Source organism: Oncorhynchus keta, chromosome 31 (genome assembly GCF_023373465.1).
Source record: "Oncorhynchus keta strain PuntledgeMale-10-30-2019 chromosome 31, Oket_V2, whole genome shotgun sequence".
NCBI classification, from domain to species: domain Eukaryota; kingdom Metazoa; phylum Chordata; class Actinopteri; order Salmoniformes; family Salmonidae; genus Oncorhynchus; species Oncorhynchus keta.
This window is the reverse complement of record NC_068451.1, coordinates 14,795,998-14,818,550: the sequence shown is the minus strand read 5'-3', so window position 1 is coordinate 14,818,550 and position 22,553 is coordinate 14,795,998. Positions and strand designations below refer to the sequence as shown.

Genomic DNA, 22,553 nt, shown 5'->3' with positions numbered 1-22,553 from the left:
AAGAATCTACAAAACACATGACCCTATGTATGTGTATGTGTGTGTGAGGGGAGACAACTGGGTGAAAAGGTTGCTTCAGTCTGTTGAAACTGAGTGAGGACAATAGGGACCTGAATGACAGGAAGTCACTCCAGATATACTTATTCTAACAGTAGCTCAACGGTTCCCCCAAGTTGGGCAAGCAAGCGCCTGTTGGCCCAGATAATGTATGGTCGTACTGGTCACATACACACAAAACATGAATCTTTCGCCCAGAAACAGGCTCCAAACAGAACAATAACTCTATCACTGATGTGCAGAATATAACAATTTGCCCTCTCTCCAGTTAAGCTAAGAGGAACTAGTTAGTTTCTGTCAGCTCTTGGCTGAGTGCCCAGATTTCATGGGATCATGCTACACACACAGAACAGTTAGAACGGCCCTCTTATTAATGCACACACACTTTTCTATCTTATATGAGTTAGTTCCTTTAACAATCTCAAGCCCAATGCCTAGGCTTAAATAATAATATTTTAGTAGACAAGCATTAATAAGGTTTAACAGAAAATACCTGTCACGTCCTGACCTTAGTTTATTTTTTATGACTCTGTTTTAGTTTGGTCAGGGTGTGAGTCGGGGTGGGCATTCTATGTTTTTGTTCTAGGTTTTGTATTTCTGTGTTTGGCCTGGTATGGTTCCCAATCAGAGGCAGCTGTCGATCATTGTCTCTGATTGAGAACCATACTTAGGTAGCCTGTTTTCCAACAATGTTTGTGGGTAGTTGTGGGCATTTTTTTGGATTTTTTGGTTACTCAATTCTTGAATAGCTTTTCTTACTATCAGATAAAAGGAGTAGTTTTGTAGTTGTGAATAACAATCTCCAGGTGTCCTGTCCTGCTTCTACACCTGCATTGCTTGCTGTTTGGGGTTTTAGGCTGGGTTTCTGTACAGCACTTTGAGATATCAGCTGATGTACGAAGGGCTATATAAATAAATTTGATTTGATTTGATTTTGATCCTGTAAATTATTTGAAGCTATTTTAGCCTCTTTGGAGGCTCCTTGAATTTGCCTTTTTTATTGCTATGTTGGTTTAAGTGGACAAATGAGTGATTTAGGTTTCCATATAAAATAATAGCTTCTGTCTGGATTCGATCGAATATAGCTTGAATTCCATCTAACAACACCAGATTTGCCCCGTGGGATGTACAATTAAATCAATGTGTATTATTCACTATGTAAGGTACAATTCAACATTAGAAAACAGCCTTCTTGGTCCGTGTGCTGGGATGTAAGGGGAAAAGGTGTATTCTTATTTCCTAATGGTAGGAAGCAGCATAGGCCTCCACAACACAGCTCCTCATTAAATCTTACATTTCTCCTTATTTTTAAATGTAACTCTTGTAGCAAAACCACATCTGCTGACAATCTCTTTAAATATTCAAGAACTTTGTGCTTTTTTTGCCATCATGGAGCCTGTGCACATTCCATGGAATGAGTTGACTTTTGTTGGTCTTTACTTGTATAGAATCAAAGTTAACCTTGTCTGTTCCATTTATCATTGAAGAATCAGATAACACATTTTAGCAGACATGTCATATAAGGGCGGTGGACATAGTATGAATGAATAGTTATTGTATACTTTACCAATATAGAACATGTGAACATGTATACTGGCCAGACATCAAACAGAGAACACACAAAACAAAAACAAAAAAACATGAAACAAAGTACTTCTTTGTACTTTGAGCTGCTGTGCCTTTTTAGGGCATTTAAGCTCCAACTCCTCTCCTAATGTATCAAAAATTCTGTGAATTATGTCATTGGAAATACATTGGAGAATGACCGCCACTTAAATCCTTTGATCAGTTTGTAATACCTTGTGAATTCAATTAAAGTATAGTGGCTGGTGGGCTCTACTTGAGGAGAGTGGGTCCACCAAGAGACCAAATCAAATCAAATTGTGTTTGTCACATACACATGGTTAGCAGATGTTAATGCGAGTGTAGCGAAATGCTTGTGCTTCTAGTTCCGACAATGCAGTAATATCCAACGAGTAATCTAACCTAACAATTTCACAACAATTACCTTATACACACAAGTGTAGAGGAATGAATAAGAATATGTACATAAAAAAATATATGAATGAGTGATGGTATAGAACGGCATAAGCAAGATTACATTTACATTTACATTTAAGTCATTTAGCAGACGCTCTTATCCAGAGCGACTTACAAATTGGTGCATACACCTTATGACATCCAGTGGAACAGCCACTTGCATCTAAATCTTTTTTTTGGGGGGAGAAGGGGGTGAGAAGGGGGGTGAGAAGGATTACTTACCCTTACTTACCCTATCCTAGGTATTCCTTGAAGAGGTAGGGTTTCAGGTGTCTCCGGAAGGTGGTGATTGACTCCGCTGTCCTGGCGTCGTGAGGGAGTTTGTTCCACCATTGGGGGGCCAGAGCAGCGAACAGTTTTGCGGGGTGACGTGAGAGAACTTGGGAAGGTTGAACACCAGACGGGCTGCGGCGTTCTGGATGAGTTGTAGGGGTTTAATGGCACAGGCAGGGAGCCCAGCCAACAGCGAGTTGCAGTAATCAAGACGGGAGATGACAAGTGCCTGGATTAGGACCTGCGCCGCTTCCTGTGTGAGGCAGGGTCGTACTCTGCGGATGTTGTAGAGCATGAACCTACAGGAACGGGACACCGCCTTGATGTTAGTTGAGAACGTCAGGGTGTTGTCCAGGATCACGCCAAGGTTCTTAGCGCTCTGGGAGGAGGACACAATGGAGTTGTCAACCGTGATGGCGAGATCATGGAACGGGCAGTCCTTCCCGGGAGGAAGAGGAGCTCCGTCTTGCTGAGGTTCAGCTTGAGGTGGTGATCCGTCATCCACACTGATATGTCTGCCAGACATGCAGAGATGCGATTCGCCACCTGGTCATCAGAAGGGGGAAAGGAGAAGATTAATTGTGTGTCGTCTGCATAGCAATGATAGGAGAGACCATGTGAGGTTATGACAGAGCCAAGTGACTTGGTGTATAGCGAGAATAAGAGAGGGCCTAGAACAGAGCCCTGGGGGACACCAGTGGTGAGAGCGCGTGGTGAGGAGACAGATTCTCGCCACGCCACCTGGTAGGAGCGACCTGTCAGGTAGGACGCAATCCAAGCGTGGGCCGCGCCGGAGATGCCCAACTCGGAGAAGGTGGAGAGGAGGATCTGATGGTTCACAGTATCGAAGGCAGCCGATAGGTCTAGAAGGATGAGAGCAGAGGAGAGAGAGTTAGCTTTAGCAGTGCGGAGCGCCTCCGTGATACAGAGAAGAGCAGTCTCAGTTGAATGACTAGTCTTGAAACCTGACTGATTTGGATCAAGAAGGTCATTCTGAGAGAGATAGCGGTAGAGCTGGCCAAGGACGGCACGCTCAAGAGTTTTGGAGAGAAAAGAGAGAAGGGATACTGGTCTGTAGTTGTTGACATCGGAGGGATCGAGTGTAGGTTTTTTCAGAAGGGGTGCAACTCTCGCTCTCTTGAAGACGGGAGGGACGTAGCCAGCGGTCAGGGATGAGTTGATGAGCGAGGTGAGGTAAGGGAGAAGGTCTCCGGAAATGGTCTGGAGAAGAGAGGAGGGGATAGGGTCAAGCGGGCAGGTTGTTGGGCGGCCGGCCGTCACAAGACGCGAGATTTCATCTGGAGAGAGAGGGGAGAAAGAGGTCAGAGCATAGGGTAGGGCAGTGTGAGCAGAAGATGAAGAAGATGCAGTGGATGGTATAGAGTACAGTATATACATATGAGATGAGTAATGTAGGGTATGTAAACATATAAATTGGCATTGTTTAAAGTGGCTAGTGATACATTACATCAAGATGGCAAGATGTAGTAGATGGTATAGAGAAGGATTTTGTGACCGAAGTGAGATGAGTGTGTCACGCCCTGGTCGAAGTATTTTGTGTTTATCTTCATGTATTGGGTCAGGCCAGGGTGTGGCATGGGTTTTTTGTATTATGGTGTGTTTTGTCTTGGGGTTTTGGTGTGTATGTATTGGGATTGTAGCTAGTGGGGTGATCTAGCAAAGTCTATGGCTGTCTGGAGTGGTTCTCAATCAGAGGCAGGTGTTTATCGTTGTCTCTGATTGGGAACCATATTTAGGCAGCCATATTCTTTGAGTTTGTCGTGGGTGATTGTCCTTAGTGTCCTTGTTCCTGTCTGTGTTAGTTTTCACTAGTATAGGCTGTTTTGGTTTTCGTTACGTTTTTTGTTCATTAAACATGGATCGCAGTCTACACGCTGCAGTTTGGTCCGACTCTCCTTCACCACACCTAGAAAACCGTTACAGAGTGAAGGGCGGCAACACACATACTTCAAAGAAGTGTCTGATGCCCTACTAGCCACCCCGTCCCAATCTCCACTCAATAACCAATAACCACCATTGAATCTAAGCTATCAAGGCAAACAAGGACTAATAATAATTGGCCCAGCATCGTCCGTGTTTGACGTGCCTAGTTAAATAAAGTTTAAATAAAAACTTTTTTTTTAATGACTTGACATCGTCTCCTAATCTGTCCAGAACTTTTATTCATTTTACAGCAAGTTTTAAAGTCACAAAAATAAATACAAATACATTGCAGTATAGATAAATCCTTCCTTCCCTCTCTCCCAACCCAAATGTATCCCTCTCCCCCTCTCCCTCCCAGTTTTCCTCCACCTTTACCCCACCCAAACCAAGCTTGTCCCAACCTCCCATCTTTTCCCACTCTTGCCCACCCAAGCTAAGCTTGTCCCTACCTCCCATCCTTACCCAACCAAGCCAAGCTTGTCCCAACCTCCCATCCTTACCCAACCAAGCCAAGCTTGTCCCAACCTCCCATCCTTACCCAACCAAGCCAAGCTTGTCCCAACCTCCCATCTTTTCCCACTCTTGCCCATCCAAGCTAAGCTTGTCCCTACCTCCCATCCTTACCCAACCAAGCCAAGCTTGTCCCAACCTCCCATCTTTTCCCACTCTTGCCCATCCAAGCTAAGCTTGTCCCTACCTCCCATCCTTACCCAACCAAGCCAAGCTTGTCCCAACCTCCCATCTTTTCCCACCCTCTCAGACACACCATCTATCCATCTACTAACTAATCCATTCTCATACATTCCCACACAACATATACTCTATGCATCCACACACCCATTCTCTACCACCCTCCTACACATGTTCATATTTACCATCCCTCACACACACACACACACACACACACACACACACACACACACACACACACACACACACACACACACACACACACACACACACACACACACACACACACACACACACACACACACACACACATATCATTGAATGCTGTAGCGTTAAGATTTCTCTACACTGGAACTAAGGGGCCTGGCCCGAACCATGAAAAACAGACCCAGACCGTTTTTCCTCCTCCACCAAACTTTTACAGTTGGCACTATGCATTGGGACAGGTAGTATTCTCTTGGCATCTGTCAAACCCAGACTCTTCCGTCAGGCTGTCAGATGGTGCAACATGATTCATCACTCCAGATGGTTCAGCGTGATTCATTTACATTTACATTTACATTTAAGTCATTTAGCAGACGCTCTTATCCAGAGCGACTTACAAATTGGTGCATACACCTTATGACATCCAGTGGAACAGCCACTTTACAATAGTGCATCTAAATCTTTTAGGGGGGGGGGGGTGAGAAGGATTACTTACCCTATCCTAGGTATTCCTTGAAGAGGTGGGGTTTCAGGTGTCTCCGGAAGGTGGTGATTGACTCCGCTGTCCTGGCGTCGTGAGGGAGTTTGTTCCACCATTGGGGGGCCAGGGCAGCGAACAGTTTTGACTGGGCTGAGCGGGAACTGTACTTCCTCAGTGGTAGGGAGGCGAGCAGGCCAGAGGTGGATGAACGCAGTGCCCTTGTTTGGGTGTAGGGCCTGATCAGAGCCTGGAGGTACTGAGGTGCCGTTCCCCTCACAGCTCCGTAGGCAAGCACCATGGTCTTGTAGCGGATGCGAGCTTCAACTGGAAGCCAGTGGAGAGAGCGGAGGAGCGGGGTGACGTGAGAGAACTTGGGAAGGTTGAACACCAGACGGGCTGCGGCGTTCTGGATGAGTTGTAGGGGTTTAATGGCACAGGCAGGGAGCCCAGCCAACAGCGAGTTGCAGTAATCAAGACGGGAGATGACAAGTGCCTGGATTAGGACCTGCGCCGCTTCATCACTCCAGATGGTGCAGTGTGATTCATCACTCCAGATGGTGCAGCGTGATTCATCACTCCAGATGGTGCAGCGTGATTCATCACTCCAGATGGTGCAGCGTGATTCATTACTCCAGATGGTGCAACGTGATTCATCACTCCAGATGGTGCAGCGTGATTCATTACTCCAAATGGTGAAATGGTGAAACATGATTCATCACTCCAGGTGGTGCAGCGTGATTCATCACTCCAGATGGTGCAGTGTGATTCATCACTCCAGGTGGTGCAGCTTGATTATTCACCCCAGATGGTGCAGCGTGATTCATAACTCCAGATGGTGAGGCGTGATTCATCACTCCAGATGATCCAACGTGATTCATCACTCCAGATGGTGAAGCGTGATTCATCACTCCAGATGGTGAAGTGTGATTCATCACTCCAGATGGTGCAGCGTGATTCATTACTCCAGATGATTCATCACTCCAGAGAACGCATTTCCACTGTTCCAGAGTCCAGTGGCGACAAGCTTTACACCACTCCAGCCGACACTTGGCATTACGAATGGTGATATCAGGTTTGTGTATGTATGAGTGCTCAGTCTTGGTGTATGTATGAGTGCTCAGTCTTGGTGTATGTATGAATGCTCAGTCTTGGTAACCCATTTCATGAAGCTCTCAATGACAGTTCTTGTGCTGTTGCTTCGAGATTCAGTTTGGAACTTGGTAGTAAGCGTTGCAACTGTTTTTTTTCACGCTACACACTTTAGCACTTGGTGGTCCCATTCTGAGAGCTTGTGTGGCCTACCACTTCGCAGCTGAGGCGTTGTTGCTCCTAGATGTTTCCACTTGACAATAACAGCGTTTACATTTGACCGGGACAGCTCTAGCAGGGCAGAAATTTGACAAACTGACTTGTTGGAAAGGTGGCCTCCTATGACGGTGCCACGTTGAAAGTCTCTGAGCTAAGGCCATTCTACTGCCAATGTTTGTCTATGGAGATTGCATGGCGGTGTGCTCGATTTTATACACCTGTCAGCAACGGGTGTGGCTGAAATAGCCAAATCCAGGAGTGTTCACATACTTTTGTATATATAGTATATAGGCCACAAAGTCCACCTTCTTAACCTTTAAAATATCTGGGTTCTGCTTGTGAAAGGCAACCCCTGCAGTCTGCATTGAAGCCCTATGCACCACCATGAAATCTTCAGGAGCACCATTCGAACCCTCAACCCTTTTAACCACCGCTGCATATGAAATACTCTGGACAGCCCTGACTTTGGCCACCTCATTCTCTTTCACCATTTTCAGGCAATTGTTGGTCAATTTAGTAATACAATTGTAGGCAGAAGTTGGTACAGAGTCCTGTATATAATATACATTTTGCAGAACCTGGGGAGAGCTAAGACATCCTGTAACTCATATAGCCTCCCCAGTCTTCCTTGTGTGACTTTCCCTGGCAACAACATTTTAATAAATCTAACCTCCCCCTGACAGCAGCAACCGTCTTGTCAGCCATTAAAAGCTCAAAAGTGGGTTTGACCGAAACTTGACCTTTCATCACAAGTTTTGGGTCATAACAAGGTGAATGAGTCTAAGCATCTTCTGACAGGTGGCCGTTTTCAACAGGCCTGTGGCAGCCTTGTGTTCTCAGAAAACCCGTCGTATTCTCAGAACCTCAGATAGCCAGGTGGGGCCCAGACAGGAGGAGTATGAACTATAAGGGCACAAGGTGAGACCCAGATGCAGACACTGGAGGCAGATGGTTTGAGTCTTTGATATTTATTAATAATCCAAAAGGGGTAGGCAAGAGAATGGTCGTGGAGAGGCAAAAAGTCAAAACCAGTTCAGAGTCCAGGAGGTACAGTGTGGCAGGCAGGCAGGCTCGAGGTCAGGGCAGGCAGAATGGTCAGGCAGGCTCGAGGTCAGGGCAGGCAGAATGGTCAGGCAGGCTCGAGGTCAGGGCAGGCAGAATGGTCAGGCAGGCTCGAGGTCAGGGCAGGCAGAATGGTCAGGCAGGCTCGAGGTCAGGGCAGGCAGAATGGTCAGGCAGGTGGGTAAAGTCCAGAAAACAGGCAAGGGTCAAAACCGGGAGGACTATTAAAAGAGAATAGAAAAGGCAGGCGCACAGGAAAAACACTCTGGTTGACTTGGAACATTCAAGACAAACTGGCACAGAGACAGGAAACACAGGGATAAAAACACCAGGGATAACAAGCAAAACCTGGAGCGGGTGGAGACAATAACAAGGACAGGTGAAACTGATCAGGGTATGACAACGAACGTAAGCGGTTTCCACCTTCTGATAGTGTCTGAAGGGCACAACACTCAAACCAGGGGTTAACACACAGAGGTCTCCTGAAGAGGAGACCTTACAGTTTATCATAAAACAATTAACCCTTTAAAAGGTATAAGGCCTTGGTTTTACCCCCCTTCACATTCCAAAGACATGGCTCCATGATTCCCACCACAATTGCAACTTGTCACATTTTTATCACTTTTAAAACACAACATGATCTTCTCCACAACTTGGACATATTGGTTTCTCCCTTCTACAAATACTTAAAACACGTCCAAAAGCTTTAAAGTGATCATTGGTCTTGGGATAAATGCTTTGACTCTGTAATTTAATTACCCCAACTGCTCTTGAGGAGCGAGAGACTACATATCAAAAACAAAAGAACCGATAGGCTCTTCACTTTTTCATAATTCACCACACAATTTATCCGACGTGCATCAATTACTCCAGAAATATTTTTAATCTGTTCAACATCGACTTCCCTCGAGACGGCAGATATTACCCCCTTGAGGGATGCCCTTTTCCGAAGAGACACAGACGACAAACTTCTCAAATCGGGTGAGACGCAACACATATTCCTTCTGATCCTCAGAAATACAAAAAATCAAAACAAGCCTGCCTCTCGTGATCCTCACAGACTTTGTAACGGCTGTTGTCCAGAGAAGGAGAAGACCAAGGTGCAGCGTGGTAAGTATTCATAATACCTTTTAATCAATACGAATACTTGAACAAAAAATGATAAAACGACAAACGAACAGTTCTGCAAGGTGCAATAAACTAAACAGAAAACAACTACCCACAACCCATAGTGGGAAAACAGGCTGCCTAAGTATGGTTCTCAATCAGAGACAACGATTGACAGCTGCCTTTGATTGGGAACCATACCAGGCCGAACACCTAGAAATATATCACACAGAACAAAACATAGAATGCCCAACCCAACTCACGCCCTTACCAAACTAAAATAGAGACATAAAAAAGGAACTAAGGTCAGTAATTCAATCAGCTGCTCCTCATTAACTTCAAGCACAATATGCAACATGAAAATATTGAACATATCATGACAAACAACACCCTCTTGTGGTGTAATATAGGCCTGTGGTTGAAGCAGCACTAGTCATCTGTGTAATTTAAGAAGTTGTTACATACATGGATCCTTTTTCATGTCCTAAAAAGGTCCATATAGCATAAACGATTGATTTTGTATTTCCACTCATTCAATTTGCAAAGAAAGGAATCTGTGAAAATCTATCTATCTATCTACGAAGTTATGAAAACTGGTTGTTTTACAAATGTTGAACTTATAATATGGCTATTAATACTGGAAAAGCTCAATAAAAAAAAAAAGCTCAATCAAAGTCCAAGTATACAGATTTGACGATATTCTTGTAGAAAAATGTAATATGAATGCAAATGTCTCCTTCACGATTTGCCCAAATGTACCTGGGTGACACACTAAATGTCATGTCGTTCGCTCATACTTCAAGTTATCTGTCTGACACTTTGCATATACACTGCTACCATCTTGTGGACACCATCGGAATTACAAGCAGAGTGATGGCTGGAACTGGGACGTTTCTGTTGCATTTCAAAGATAGTGTATTTTGTTTCTAACAGATCTACTGGGTTATATTCTCCTACATTCAATTCACATTTCCACAAAATTCAGTGTTTCCTTTCAAATGGTACCAAGAATATGCATATCCTTTCTTCAGGGCCGAGCTACAGGCAGTTAGATTTGGATATGTCATTTTAGGCGAAAATTGAAAAAAAGGGAGCTATCCCTAAGATTTGTTAATGTAGCTCAGTTATGAGGAGTGTGTGAGTGTGTGTACATGCTTACAAGCCTGTGTGCAAACATGCCTCCATGCATGTATGTCAAGATTCTGGTGATGTAAAGCTGTTTTTAAAAATTAGCTGCAAACACTGGAGTATAACATTTTATTTGCACGTTGAATGACTGTTAATGAAACCAACACACAAGTTAGCATCTGCATAATATACTCAGCATATAGGAAAATGAAAGTTTTAGACACCGTTCGCATTACTGGCAAGTATTTCTTTACATACTGTAGTTTAACTCCATGTTTATGGACAGAGGATACCTTGAAATAATCATTTGTACCAATCCACGATCAGTCATTATTACAGTTTGTTTTCATTAGGTTTCATATTTTATTCCAAATTAGTCAATAAGGATATATCAACAAAGGAAATAGCTACACTGAAGGTCAAAGTTGGGGAGACGAGGTGAAGTAAGCCCCATTTATACCTTGTTCTAACTTGCGTCCTTTGTCCTGATCTTGTCCACATTCTGATTGTGCCCACATTTTAGACAGGTGTTAACAATCAAAATACACATTGTGATCTGATTGTGATCTTATTGTGTCTGGACATCTTACAAGTGTAGACAGATCTGGACAGAGAAACCATTTAAATCATCATTATTCCAGCCTCTAAAATCAGTGACAGGTGGCTGATTACATCAATATGTGTCTTACAGTAAATATATATATAAATATTATAACTGTGAAATTATTTGCATAAAGGGACCAGGAATGCAGACACAGTGGACAGATAAAAGACTAATTGTAATACCATGTGTAGACACACTTCTGGAAATGTGGGCACAATCAGAATGGGGACTAGATCAGGACAAAGGACCCACGTTAGCACCAGGTATAAATGGGGATATAGACAGTCAAAATGGTGGGGGTTCTAATTGCAGGAGTTTGCTGCCAAAAGAAAAACAAGGCAGCTCATGTGTATTGCAACACACATTTCTGCCTTCCCCTTGCCTTGTCGACACAGAGCTGCAGTCTTACTTAAGTATTTTCACCTTGGCTTCACTGTGATTACTATCCTCCCAGAGTTTCCCACAGTCAATTGTACAGACTGCACTGCAGTAAATGTTACACAGTGTGATGTAAAGCCATTGCTGCTTACAGCTCCCCATGTCTCCACTGAGTAGGCCTACAGCACAGGTGTCAAACTCATTCCACGGAGGGCTGAGTGTCTGTGAGTTTTCGCTCCTCCCTTGTACTTCATTGAATTATGACTATGAATTATGGTCACTAATTAGTAAGGAACTCCCCACAACTTGTTGTCTAGGGAAAAACAAAAACCTGCAGACACTCTAGGCCCTCCATGGAATGAGTTTAACACCCCTTGCCTACAGGGTACAATGATGACAGAGCATAACAGTCATACAGCCAAATCCTCACAGGGTGTGATAGGTGTTATGATGGGTTCACTAATCGGTCAAATACTGTGACATCTCTCATTATGAGGAATGAAGCATTAAAAGGAATTTGAGATATTAGTGATCCAAATAAAATGACAAAGAAATAAGGGACTGTAAAGAAAGAGTTAGAAAGAGGAGACGGGAGAACGAAAGAGATTGAGGAAATAAGGGACTGTAAAGAAAGAGTTAGAAAGAGGAGACAGGAGAACGAAGGAGATTGAGGAAATAAGAGACTGTAAAGAAAGAGTTAGTAAGAGGAGACAAGGGAGAATGAAGGAGATTGAGGAAATAAGGGACTGTAAAGAAAGAGTTAGAAAGAGGAGACAGGGGAGAACAAAGGAGATTGAGGAAATAAGGGACTGTAAAGAAAGAGTTAGAAAGAGGAGACAAGGGAGAATGAAGGAGATTGAGGAAATAAGGGACTGTAAAGAAAGAGTTAGAAAGAGGAGACAGGGGAGAACAAAGGAGATTGAGGAAATAAGGGACTGTAAAGAAAGAGTTAGAAAGAGGAGACAATGGAGAATGAAGGAGATTGAGGAAATAAGGGACTGTAAAGAAAGAGTTAGAAAGAGGAGACAAGGGAGAATGAAGGAGATTGAGGAAATAAGGGACTGTAAAGAAAGAGTTAGAAAGAGGAGACAGGGGAGAACGAAGGAGATTGAGGAAATAAGGAACTGTAAAGAAAGAGTTAGAAAGAGGAGACAGGGGAGAACAAAGGAGATTGAGGAAATAAGGGACTGTAAAGAAAGAGTTAGAAAGAGGAGACAATGGAGAATGAAGGAGATTGAGGAAATAAGGGACTGTAAAGAAAGAGTTAGAAAGAGGAGACAGGGGAGAACGAAGGAGATTGAGGAAATAAGGGACTGTATGAAGAAAAAGTTAGAAAGAGGAGACAAGGGAGAACGAAGGAGATTGAGGAAATAGGGGACTGTAAAGAAAGAGTTAGAAAGAGGAGACAGGGGAGAACAAAGGAGATTGAGGAAATAAGGGACTGTAAAGAAAGAGTTAGAAAGAGGAGACAGGGGAGAACGAAGGAGATTGAGGAAATAAGGGACTGTAAAGAAAGAGTTAGAAAGAGGAGACGGGAGAACGAAGGAGATTGAGGAAATAAGGGACTGTAAAGAAAGAGTTAGAAAGAGGAGACAGGGGAGAACGAAGGAGATTGAGGAAATAAGGGACTGTAAAGAAAGAGTTAAAAAGAGGAGACGGGAGAACGAAGGAGATTGAGGAAATAAGGGACTGTAAAGAAAGAGTTAGAAAGAGGAGACAGGGGAGAACGAAGGAGATTGAGGAAATAAGGGACTGTAAAGAAAGAGTTAGAAAGAGGAGACGGGAGAACGAAGGAGATTGAGGAATAAGGGACTGTAAAGAGAGAGCTAGAAAGAAAGAAGCAAAGAAGGGTGAAAGAGAGTGAGAGAGCGAGAGAAAAAGAGGAGGAAGAGAGGATGGAGCTTAATTAGTGACAGTGGAGGAGTGGGGTTTTGCCCACCTGTGTCTCTTCCTTCTGGTCAAAGCCAGAAGGACGAGGGGTAGCCAGAAGCTAGCAGTAGCCACCCCACTGCCATGTCCTGCTCTGAACCCCATCACCACTTACATTGTTCCAAACAGTGCACCTGGGCTCTGCAGTCTCCACACACACACACACACACACAGAGTATTACCAACAACATACAGGAGCTTCAACCTGTGAGGCTATTCACTATACAAAATTGTTGCCTTCAAGATATAAAGTACCGTTCTTTTATACAATATATTCTTGAAATTAGACAAATGAAAGAGAACAAAAATACATGAAGGGCTCGATTCAATCCGTATCGATCAAGATCATCGCTATTAAAATGTGAAGGCAATGTTCCAAGTTCGAGAAGACTGAATTCACGGTAAACGCTGCATATGTCAGCTCAATAGACAATTACGTTTCCATTTCAAGCGTTCTAGAGTGCAGAACTGGTGATTCGGATTGAATCGAGCCGTAAAAGATGAGCATGTCGGCATTAGCCAAAATAGTGGAACATACTGTGTAAGCATTTTGGAAATCATACAGCAAAACATGACCCTTTACAACTCTTCATGTCAAAACCATTTTTCACAATAATATCAGTGACTTTCAAAGAACATCTTCTGGCACTACAAGCTGCTAACTAGCATGTGTTATTACCTGGTTATTACAGTACTAAGACTAACCTGCTGCAGTGATATTTCAGGTATTCGCTTATACTGTGGTGAATGCTTTTTAAATGCCACAGTATGAGAAGTTGTCATATTTCTTGTGATGACATGTATCCAAGTAATAATGTTGTGGTTATTTTATTACATTCATATTTTCAGTCCGAATTAGTTCTAAAAATGGACTCAAAATAAATATTTTTGCAGTGAAATCACATTTGTCTTTACAACATAGCATTAATTGGTTTGAAACCTTGATGGTTTTAATTTTAGATACAGAGCTCGTCAACAAATATGGTAATGGCACTAAACGACAATAGTTAGGCTCCAAAACATTCAAGAATTGTTTCAACAAATATTTATTGGGAAGAAAATTCTAGCTGTCCTATTTGGTCCTACCTGTAGATAAACTGCAACAGAGAGTAGGGTTGCATGAGGTTTTCTCAGTTTAAGAGATAATTCAAATCTCACTATCAATACAAGCAATACTTCTGTTTCCTTAGTACATTTGATTTGATGATATTTCTGTTTAATTCAGACATGCGATGAATTGAAGTACAATACTGGCAAGGGGAGGATTTTGAAGTCTGACAATTCGTTTTTTTTTTAGCATTTGCATGTATCCTCCCGTCGCCTAAACTTCATACAACATGGCCAGACAATAATTCATAACAGCCTTGAATGTGTGATCATAGTCACATTCTGGTTAACAAACAACTTTTTCATTTTCATTACTCTTAACCTAATGCTGAGACTGAGTGTCTCTATAATTCTGTAGTGGTGTGGGTTATATATGTGTATGTTTATCTGTATGCATGTTTGTTACTTTAATTCGATCCTGTAATTGAACCTTAACCACTGTAAAGTCCACTGTACAAGTCCCACCAGGAATGTTGTTCATTTTCTGTTGGTATTATTCACAAGAGAAAGTTTGGCATGAGGAAAAGCCACTCTCTCATCAAGAAGTCTCTCTCTTCCCCTCCTCCACCTCCCCTTATACACACAAGTAGAACTATAATGCATTAGGCGGTGGGAGGAGCTAATATTCACTGAGGTTGTGCCACTTTGAGATCTGCCGACGGGGGTTTTCACAGACCTCCCGCCAGTGGGCGGCGCCAGAGGGACAGGGGCTGTGCAGGCCGAGGGGCAGACACCCCACCACCTCGTTCTTAGTGGTACGGTCAAAGTCGACCACCACAAACTCCACAGAGATCTCAGGGAGCAGCTCGGGGGGCACGTCGTATATGAAGGACTCGTTGAAGACGGGGTTTAACGTGCACCTCTTCACGTGCGTCTTTTTCTTGGCGATGCGCTTGCGTCCGTAGAACACATTGACTTTCACATATGGGTCTAAGGGAGAGAAGGAGATTTTGGAATATTGTCATATGTAAAGGGAACATCTACACAAGCTCTGCCTTTTTGAATTGTCCACAGGCACACACAGACAAACTCAGTGGTTGAACTCACTTCCAGACAGGCCAGAGATGTCCATCTTGGGCAGGTGTTTGGCCTTCAGCACCACCACACTGAGGCGGTGGGAGACAGGTTGGTAGGACAGAGACACCAACAGCTCCCCACGGCTCTCACACTGCAGGAAGAGACAGACACATAGAGGATTTAACTATTGACTCATTCAAAAGGAACAATCATCAAACCCACCTACTCAGCCTTTAAGATACAATGCAACAATCAAACAGCCATAATCGTATAGTCATATATTAAAAGAGTAATGGGGCACCAATTGCCAGGACAATACAACTCAGCAGTCTTTGGAATGATCTATTTGTCAACCTTGTTCTACATGCACAATTATAAACTGGGTGGTTCAAGCCCTGAATGCTGATTGGCTGTATGACAAAACATTTATTTTTACTGCTCTAATTGCATTGTTAACCAGTTTATAATAGCAACAAGGCACATCTGGGGCTTGTGGTATATGGCCAATATACCACAGCTAAGGGCTGTATCCAGGCACTCCACATTGCGTCTTGCTAAGTGCAGCCCTTAGCCGTGGTATATTGGCCATATACCACACCCACTCTGGCCTTATTGCTTAAATATACCATACATATCTGTGTGTGGAAACAGACTAGTGTGATTATTTGAGTGTTTCTGTGAGAAACAGCACAACGTATACAGTATAGTGGTTTGTATAATCTAGGTGTTCTGCATAGTAAGAGCAAGGAAATTAAACAATGAATCAGATAAACTGTGAACAAAATCTGTCATATCTGGCCTTTACACTGTATATCCATATAAATGTACATCAGATAATGGTACTGTATATATTAATACAGATGACAGTAGGTATAGACATGATGTATGATGCTACAGACCAGCACACACATGCACTTTCTCATATTCACTGACTTGCAATTGTTTTCATATTATTCCAACCCATCACTAAAAGGGCATTTTCTAATCTAATGATTATAAAATGAGGATTTGCTGAGAAAAATCCATAGGTGAGTGGCCTGGTGATTGGTATGCTCATAATGGATTATTGTTTTGAAGAAGGTTGTTTGACCGAAAGCTTAGCCACACAAATTTGCCCTGACACCACTACAGTGAGCCAAAGTTCTCTTCTCATTCTAGTGTAGTTTTAACACACCTGCAACTTGGTATCCTAGTCAGGTATGAGGTTGATTCCCATGCATGGTGTATCGACTTCCCCCATGCTACTGCAATAGGTTGCCCTCCACACTGAGTACTGAGTACCACTACCTGTTTTTACGATCAGACATTTTCTTCAATGAGGAAGTAATAACCCCTGCAATGCATCCATGCAAAACATATCCAGCCCTTCTTATATTGACCAGCAGATGGGTTATACACAATGACCACACAGTGAGGACTAGTGCCACAGGTACATGTGGGAACAAAAACCAAAACAAGTCCGTGGCGAGTCAGAGTTGGGTACACACTCACATGTGTGGCTGTGATGATAAAGGGAGCCTGATGGATGGCTGGCTGCATTGAGAGATTACACGGAGGCGTTGTTTCTGTCTCCTCAGTCTGGCTGCAGTTAAGACTTGAATGGGGGCCGAGTCAAGAGACACATTGACCTTCCTGTCAGACAATCTCCTCTGTGTACTGCACTGCGCTCAATTCCATGTGTGTGTGTGTGTGTGTGTGTGTGTGTGTGTGTGTGTGTGTGTGTGTGTGTGTGTGTGTGTGTGTGTGTGTGTGTGTGTACTGTATGTGTGAGCCAGCCCCTACCTCCAATAATGATTGTAATGTCAGAATTGTTTGTTCATGCTTTGAAATGTGTGTAGGTTGCCCCCCTCCTCCTCCTCACCTGCATGTTCCTCTTGCTGATTTGCTGCGTGATGTGCACCCGCCCCGTGCTGGGTTCCAACTCTGTCAGTGGGACCACCACCTCCCCTATGACATCATCGCGGGCAAAGCGGTCAAAGCTGAGCACCAGGAAGTGAAGCGTGAGCTCGGGCAGCGAGCTGTAGGCCACCCCGTAGAACGTGAACGTCTCGTCAAACACCGGCTCCAGCGTCTTCCTCAGGACCCTGGTCTTCACCCGGTGCTTCTTCTCAGGGAGTATGGTCATCTTCACGTAAGGGTCAGAGCTGTTCCCTTGTTCGTCTACTGCAGGCAGGCCATGGGCTCCAACGATGGTCACCACCAAGGCCTTCTTAGGGAAGTTGTAGTCTAAAGCCAGGCTGAGGGAGCCCAGGCTGGTTTCAGGCTCTGATTCTGGGTCGGAGGACGCAGGGGTGAAAGGTGAAACAGTCTTGCTGCTGTTCTCGCTACTGGTAGCTGAGCTATCCAGACAGCAGTAGTCGGCCCTGACGGGCAGTGCCCGCTCCATCCTGGGCTGGCCAGCAGGGGGAACCAGGTGGCTCATCTGGAGATGGGTAGGCGCGTCCAGGATGTTGTTCTCCGCATCCACCAGGACCATCCCGCGGCCGCCACCCCTCTCTCTGTCTCTCTCCCCCTGCCACCCAGCACGCCTGGCCACCCGTACTATCCTCTTGCTGCTGCTGAGGGACTCTGGGTAGATACTGATGCCCTTCAGCATGTGGATGAACTTGTAGGGCGGGTCTTCAGCAGAGTCACAGTACTGATCACCATGGAGCTTGTACCGGCCCATCACCCGGAGGTGTCGACGCTGGCAGAAGGACCACAGGAGAACCAGGATCACCACGGCAACCACCAGAGCCGCCGCACCGATAAAACCGGCCAGCACCGGTGACATGTCTGAAAGAGAGGGGAACATAGAATGAGTTAACACCTTTGCACAGTCTAGACTGGGATGTGTTTGCAATGTCTGGTGTAGGATATATTCATACTGGAGTCTCTAAATAAAGTAGATAGTCAAACTGTCAGTTGCATTTAGTTCAGCCAGGAACTGGAACTGACTCAGATGAAAGAAATTAAACTCTTTCAGCTGCACCAAGTGATGCAGTACTGAACATCAAATAGGATATCATGTAAATGCCTTTCAGTGGCTCATTATTGTCAGGTAGGCTAAATAATGTGACTACACCACCCAGGGTGACTCCCCTCCACTGTGACTCAACACTGTGACTGTGCCATACAGCAGTAGTGACTTCACAGAGCACGAGGCACGGTGTGAGTGGGAAAGACATGAGCAATATGGACGTCATTCAACCAGGTGTCACCAGGTTGCTTAAATGTCAGCCCCCCCCACCACACAAACACACACATACACACACACACACAGACTAGGGCGTGTATTGTCTGTCTCAATGTGTCTGGGAGGTATAGCCCCATACCCTGTTTCTGTGTGTGTGTCTCTCCGTGTGTGTATGTGCGAAGGGTGGGGGTCTAAGTGTCTGTGCACATGCAGGTACGCATGCATCTATGTGTGACTGTGTGTGCGAGCCCCCACCCACTCATTTGTTGCTGGTGGTGAGTGAGAGACTGTGTCTATGTGCTGTGCGCACATGGTAAGGCTGACTGTGCTGATCCCAGCTATAATGGGACTCAGTGGACAGAGCCTGCTGCAGTGGGGCGGGCAGGGCCTGGAGAGGACCCTTTGTTTGGCCAAGCCCCTGAAAAGAGACGCATTGTTGCCTTTCTCGCTCCCCCCGCCCGTAAACTTGTCAGTCTATACACTACATGTGCATGAGCATGAACATATGTTAAGCACGCAGGCAAACATGTATGCACACACACACGTGCACACACGTGCACACACACACACACACACACACACACACACACACACACACACACACACACACACACACACACACACACACACACACACACACACACACACACACACACACACACACACACACACACACACACACACACACACACTATCTTTCCCCCTCTTTACCTCAGCTTTCTAACTATATTTATATTACGTCTGTTTTTCTCTATCTCTCTCCCGTTTCCATTTTCATCTGTCTTTGTCTGTCTCTCCTCTCCCTCTTTCAACTGTCTGTCTTTCAACAAAATACCTTGCCCTTCCTTCCTATTGTTTTTCATTGGCATTCTGGGTAGGGATACCAGGAGGATGATGTCAGATTTTGGAAGGAGCTTAATGCCAGCTGAGCCCGTTGCCCTGGAAACATACCCCAGAGGGATTTCAGTAGTGAGCTCTCAAATCTACTGCTTCACTGGGTCCAAGCATTGTCCACAAAATGTGTAAAGTAATAGCATAAATTGAGTGTACTCATTAACATAACTAGACACAATGCCAATCTCCTCAGTTCTGTTTTTTTTCTGTGGGTAACTTTAAAGAGCATTTTGTCTGTGGGTCCCATCTCTATGCCTTCTGCATAACCCATCTCAGATCCTTCATCAAGAAAAAGAGCTCAGGTTGATTTGCAAGGAATTATGCAATTATATTTAACCATAGATTACAGATCAGACCACACTACTGTATAGGTAGTTTGCCATTCAAAATATGAACAACACACACATGCCAAGTTCTCCCCTAGTAAGTGGTTCCTTCCAAGGTGCACTGAGCACAGAGATGTCTCGGTAGGACGCTAGATACTCTAGTGCGTGAGGTATTGTGAGTGGAGGAGGAGAGAGTGTAGAGTGACACACACAGCGTTTGATTTGATTTTAGACATTTCCAGTGCCTGACCCTGCCACTTTGTTTGATAAACTGAGTCATGGGGCTGGGGAAATGTAACCACTGTTCATAGACAGAGCTATGCATGCAAAGATTGACAGACATTTTGATTGTTCTTTTCAAAACTCAAATGACAATAAATAGATACATAACTGACTGAAATGGCTTTAATGATTGGGTTATTATACTATATACCAGTGTGGCAGTTGTACTAAACTTGAAGGCAAAAAGGTTCTTAAAGAATCAATGTGCATCCTTAACTAAAATGACAATTGAACAGGTAAAGAGATATGCTTAGATAATGTTTTCAGAAAAAAAATACAGTTTTGACATAGAATTAGTCATAATGATTATGGCTCTAATTGCAGGAAAAAGCTGTTTCGTGTGTTTGAAGAATGCAAAATTCTCCATCTTCTGACAAACTGCCTGTCTTTCTTCCTACCTGGCACCGGTTGGCACAGCATAAACCCCATCATCCGCTGAGTGCTGAGTGACCATGGAGCACTGAGAGACAATCTGTCTGCATTGGCTACATGTCTTATTGTATGCTGCCTGTGAGCATAAGATTCAGTTGATTTGCAGAACTCAGATTGTGATGTGGACCAGATGTGTCTTAATCCTGATGAGTGACCCAGATTAGATCACTGGCCGTAATCTGGGTTTCTTGAGTCTGTTGGGCTGAATTGCAGATATCCAACTCCAGTACTCTCTTGTTTCTTTGCTACCATGAAATGTTCTGCTTTGGATAAAAGCGTCTGCTAAATGGCATATATTATTATTATATTATTATTATATTGCTGCATCCAGCAGGCTCAGGGCCAACATTATGTTTGCAATAACACATCTCTAACACTCAAGCCTTGATTGCACAACTGTTAATCTTGAGCCTGTTTGAGACAAAAGGCCAACTGCTTGTTGTAATGAGGTTCTTCAAGGTTTAATCTTAAATCAACCAAGAAATGTAAGTGCATTTCTTTTAAAAAGCCTCCTCTTCTGCATGGAAATTAATCATCTCCAATCGGTTACAGGCCCCATTCCTGAGACAGTGTTAATATGTGTTTGGTTTTAGGGTTTAGAACAATCCGATTTGTTTCTGCACTTGGGTTGTCCTATTCTTCTATTCCTATTCCTATATAATATCCATAACCCTCCCCATTACCTATCCATGTCACTTGCTGAGAGGGTCTGGCACTTTTGGGGTCACCAACACCCCCTGCCTTCAGAGCACTACACTTCTTATTGTGGCAATGTGGCATTAAACTACTGTTCATGGATCTTAATTTAAAGCTCGAGGTCTGATCAAATGAAAATATGTCCATTTGGCCAAGCTCCTAGTTCCGGGATGCGTGCTTTCACAAAAACAAAGGAACGGGGGCTGGCGATGCTTATGCTGGAATAGACATCACGTCATCCTACCCACCCCATCGTACGCGCACATTGAAAACCACAGGAGAAGTGACAATGTTGCGAATGGGCCGCAGTACTCAATATATTTTTGATAGAATAGGACTACAATTATTATGTTGTTGACAAAATTATTCACGAATTGAAAATAAATACTTTCATAATAGCAAATACTGTAATAGGCTCCCACTGAGCACACACTGGTTGAATCAACCTTTTTCCACGTCATTTCAATTAAATGAAGTTGAACCAACTTGGAATAGACGTTGACGTCTGTGCCTAGTGATGCTACTATCTCTGTTGAATAGGCCTGTGTAATCAGTTTCGTTCAATTTCCAAATTACATTCGACGTTATTTACATTAACATAGACCATGGTAATGAGTAGATGTCAAATTTACATTTGGCAATCTTTGATGAATGCAATAAATTTAATCATGTTATTTGGGTGTGTTCAATCTCATATGGCCTTATTTCTAAAACGACTGGGCATTATTTTAACGTTTCACGCAATGTAAATATAAGACATCATATAACGTTAACATCTGACGACACAATAAACAAAATGCCAAATAAATCCGAAAAAGGCCTGCTACTTACCATATGCAGGTCGTAAATCTGTAATCTCAGCCATTTTGAGAATTAACGCAGGATGCTTTTACTGGCCGCCCAGATAAAAAGGGTAAATGAACGAATATAAAGCTGATTTGTCCCTATTTTATATCCATAGAGAATGAGTAACGATACTTCAACCAAATATTCCAGAAAATGAGCTCACAGGTTAATAAATAATGATTGTCTTGCTCTTTTCAAATGGTCTATTCGCTCTCTATACACCAAACTCAGCGATGCTATTATTTATCGGATGCGGAGGCTGCGTGGGGCTCGAGACTGGTACTCACGGACTCACAGGAGGTTTTAGACCCGCCCCCGTGTGGCGTCAGAATGTCATTTTTTCATGTATGAAACTGTGTATGTATGTAAATGACCAATTACTGGTGAATGGGTAGCACACTTTCATTCAAATAGTTGCAAGGCAACATTACACAATAGGATTTAGGACCATACAGATTTTATAAAAACAGTTTAATTCTTACTAAACTTTACAATAGTTATAACCTACATACATCATAATTTTACATTTAAAAAAAACACTAAAACAACCATTATAAAGCTATGTTCAAGACG

At 43.6% G+C, this 22,553-nt stretch overlaps 1 protein-coding gene across 1 annotated transcript; it reads right to left on the bottom strand.

Annotated features, from left to right (window-relative positions):
* Window positions 1-10,409: 10,409 nt before the first annotated feature.
* LOC118364529 (synaptotagmin-11-like) lies at window positions 10,410-22,251 on the bottom strand. The gene is made up of 4 exons (XM_035746143.2): window positions 21,966-22,251; window positions 17,191-18,104; window positions 15,360-15,480; window positions 10,410-15,242 (listed from the first exon to the last, which is right to left on the bottom strand). The coding sequence occupies exons 1-4, from the start codon at window positions 21,997-21,999 to the stop codon at window positions 14,932-14,934; spliced, it is 1,380 nt and encodes a 459-aa protein (XP_035602036.1). The 5' UTR covers window positions 22,000-22,251; the 3' UTR covers window positions 10,410-14,931.
* Between the last annotated feature and the right edge of the window lie 302 nt (window positions 22,252-22,553).

Bases quoted from the DNA above. Each gene is read 5' to 3' on its own strand.
- LOC118364529 (XM_035746143.2), bottom strand. From the start codon at position 21,999: ATGGCTGAGATTACAGATTTACGACCTGCATATG. The intron at 18,105-21,965 runs GTAAGTAGCAGG...CCTCTCTTTCAG, and splicing joins AGATTTACGACCTGCATATG to ACATGTCACCGGTGCTGGCC. The intron at 15,481-17,190 runs GTGAGGAGGAGG...CTCTTCCTGCAG, and splicing joins TCAGCAAGAGGAACATGCAG to TGTGAGAGCCGTGGGGAGCT.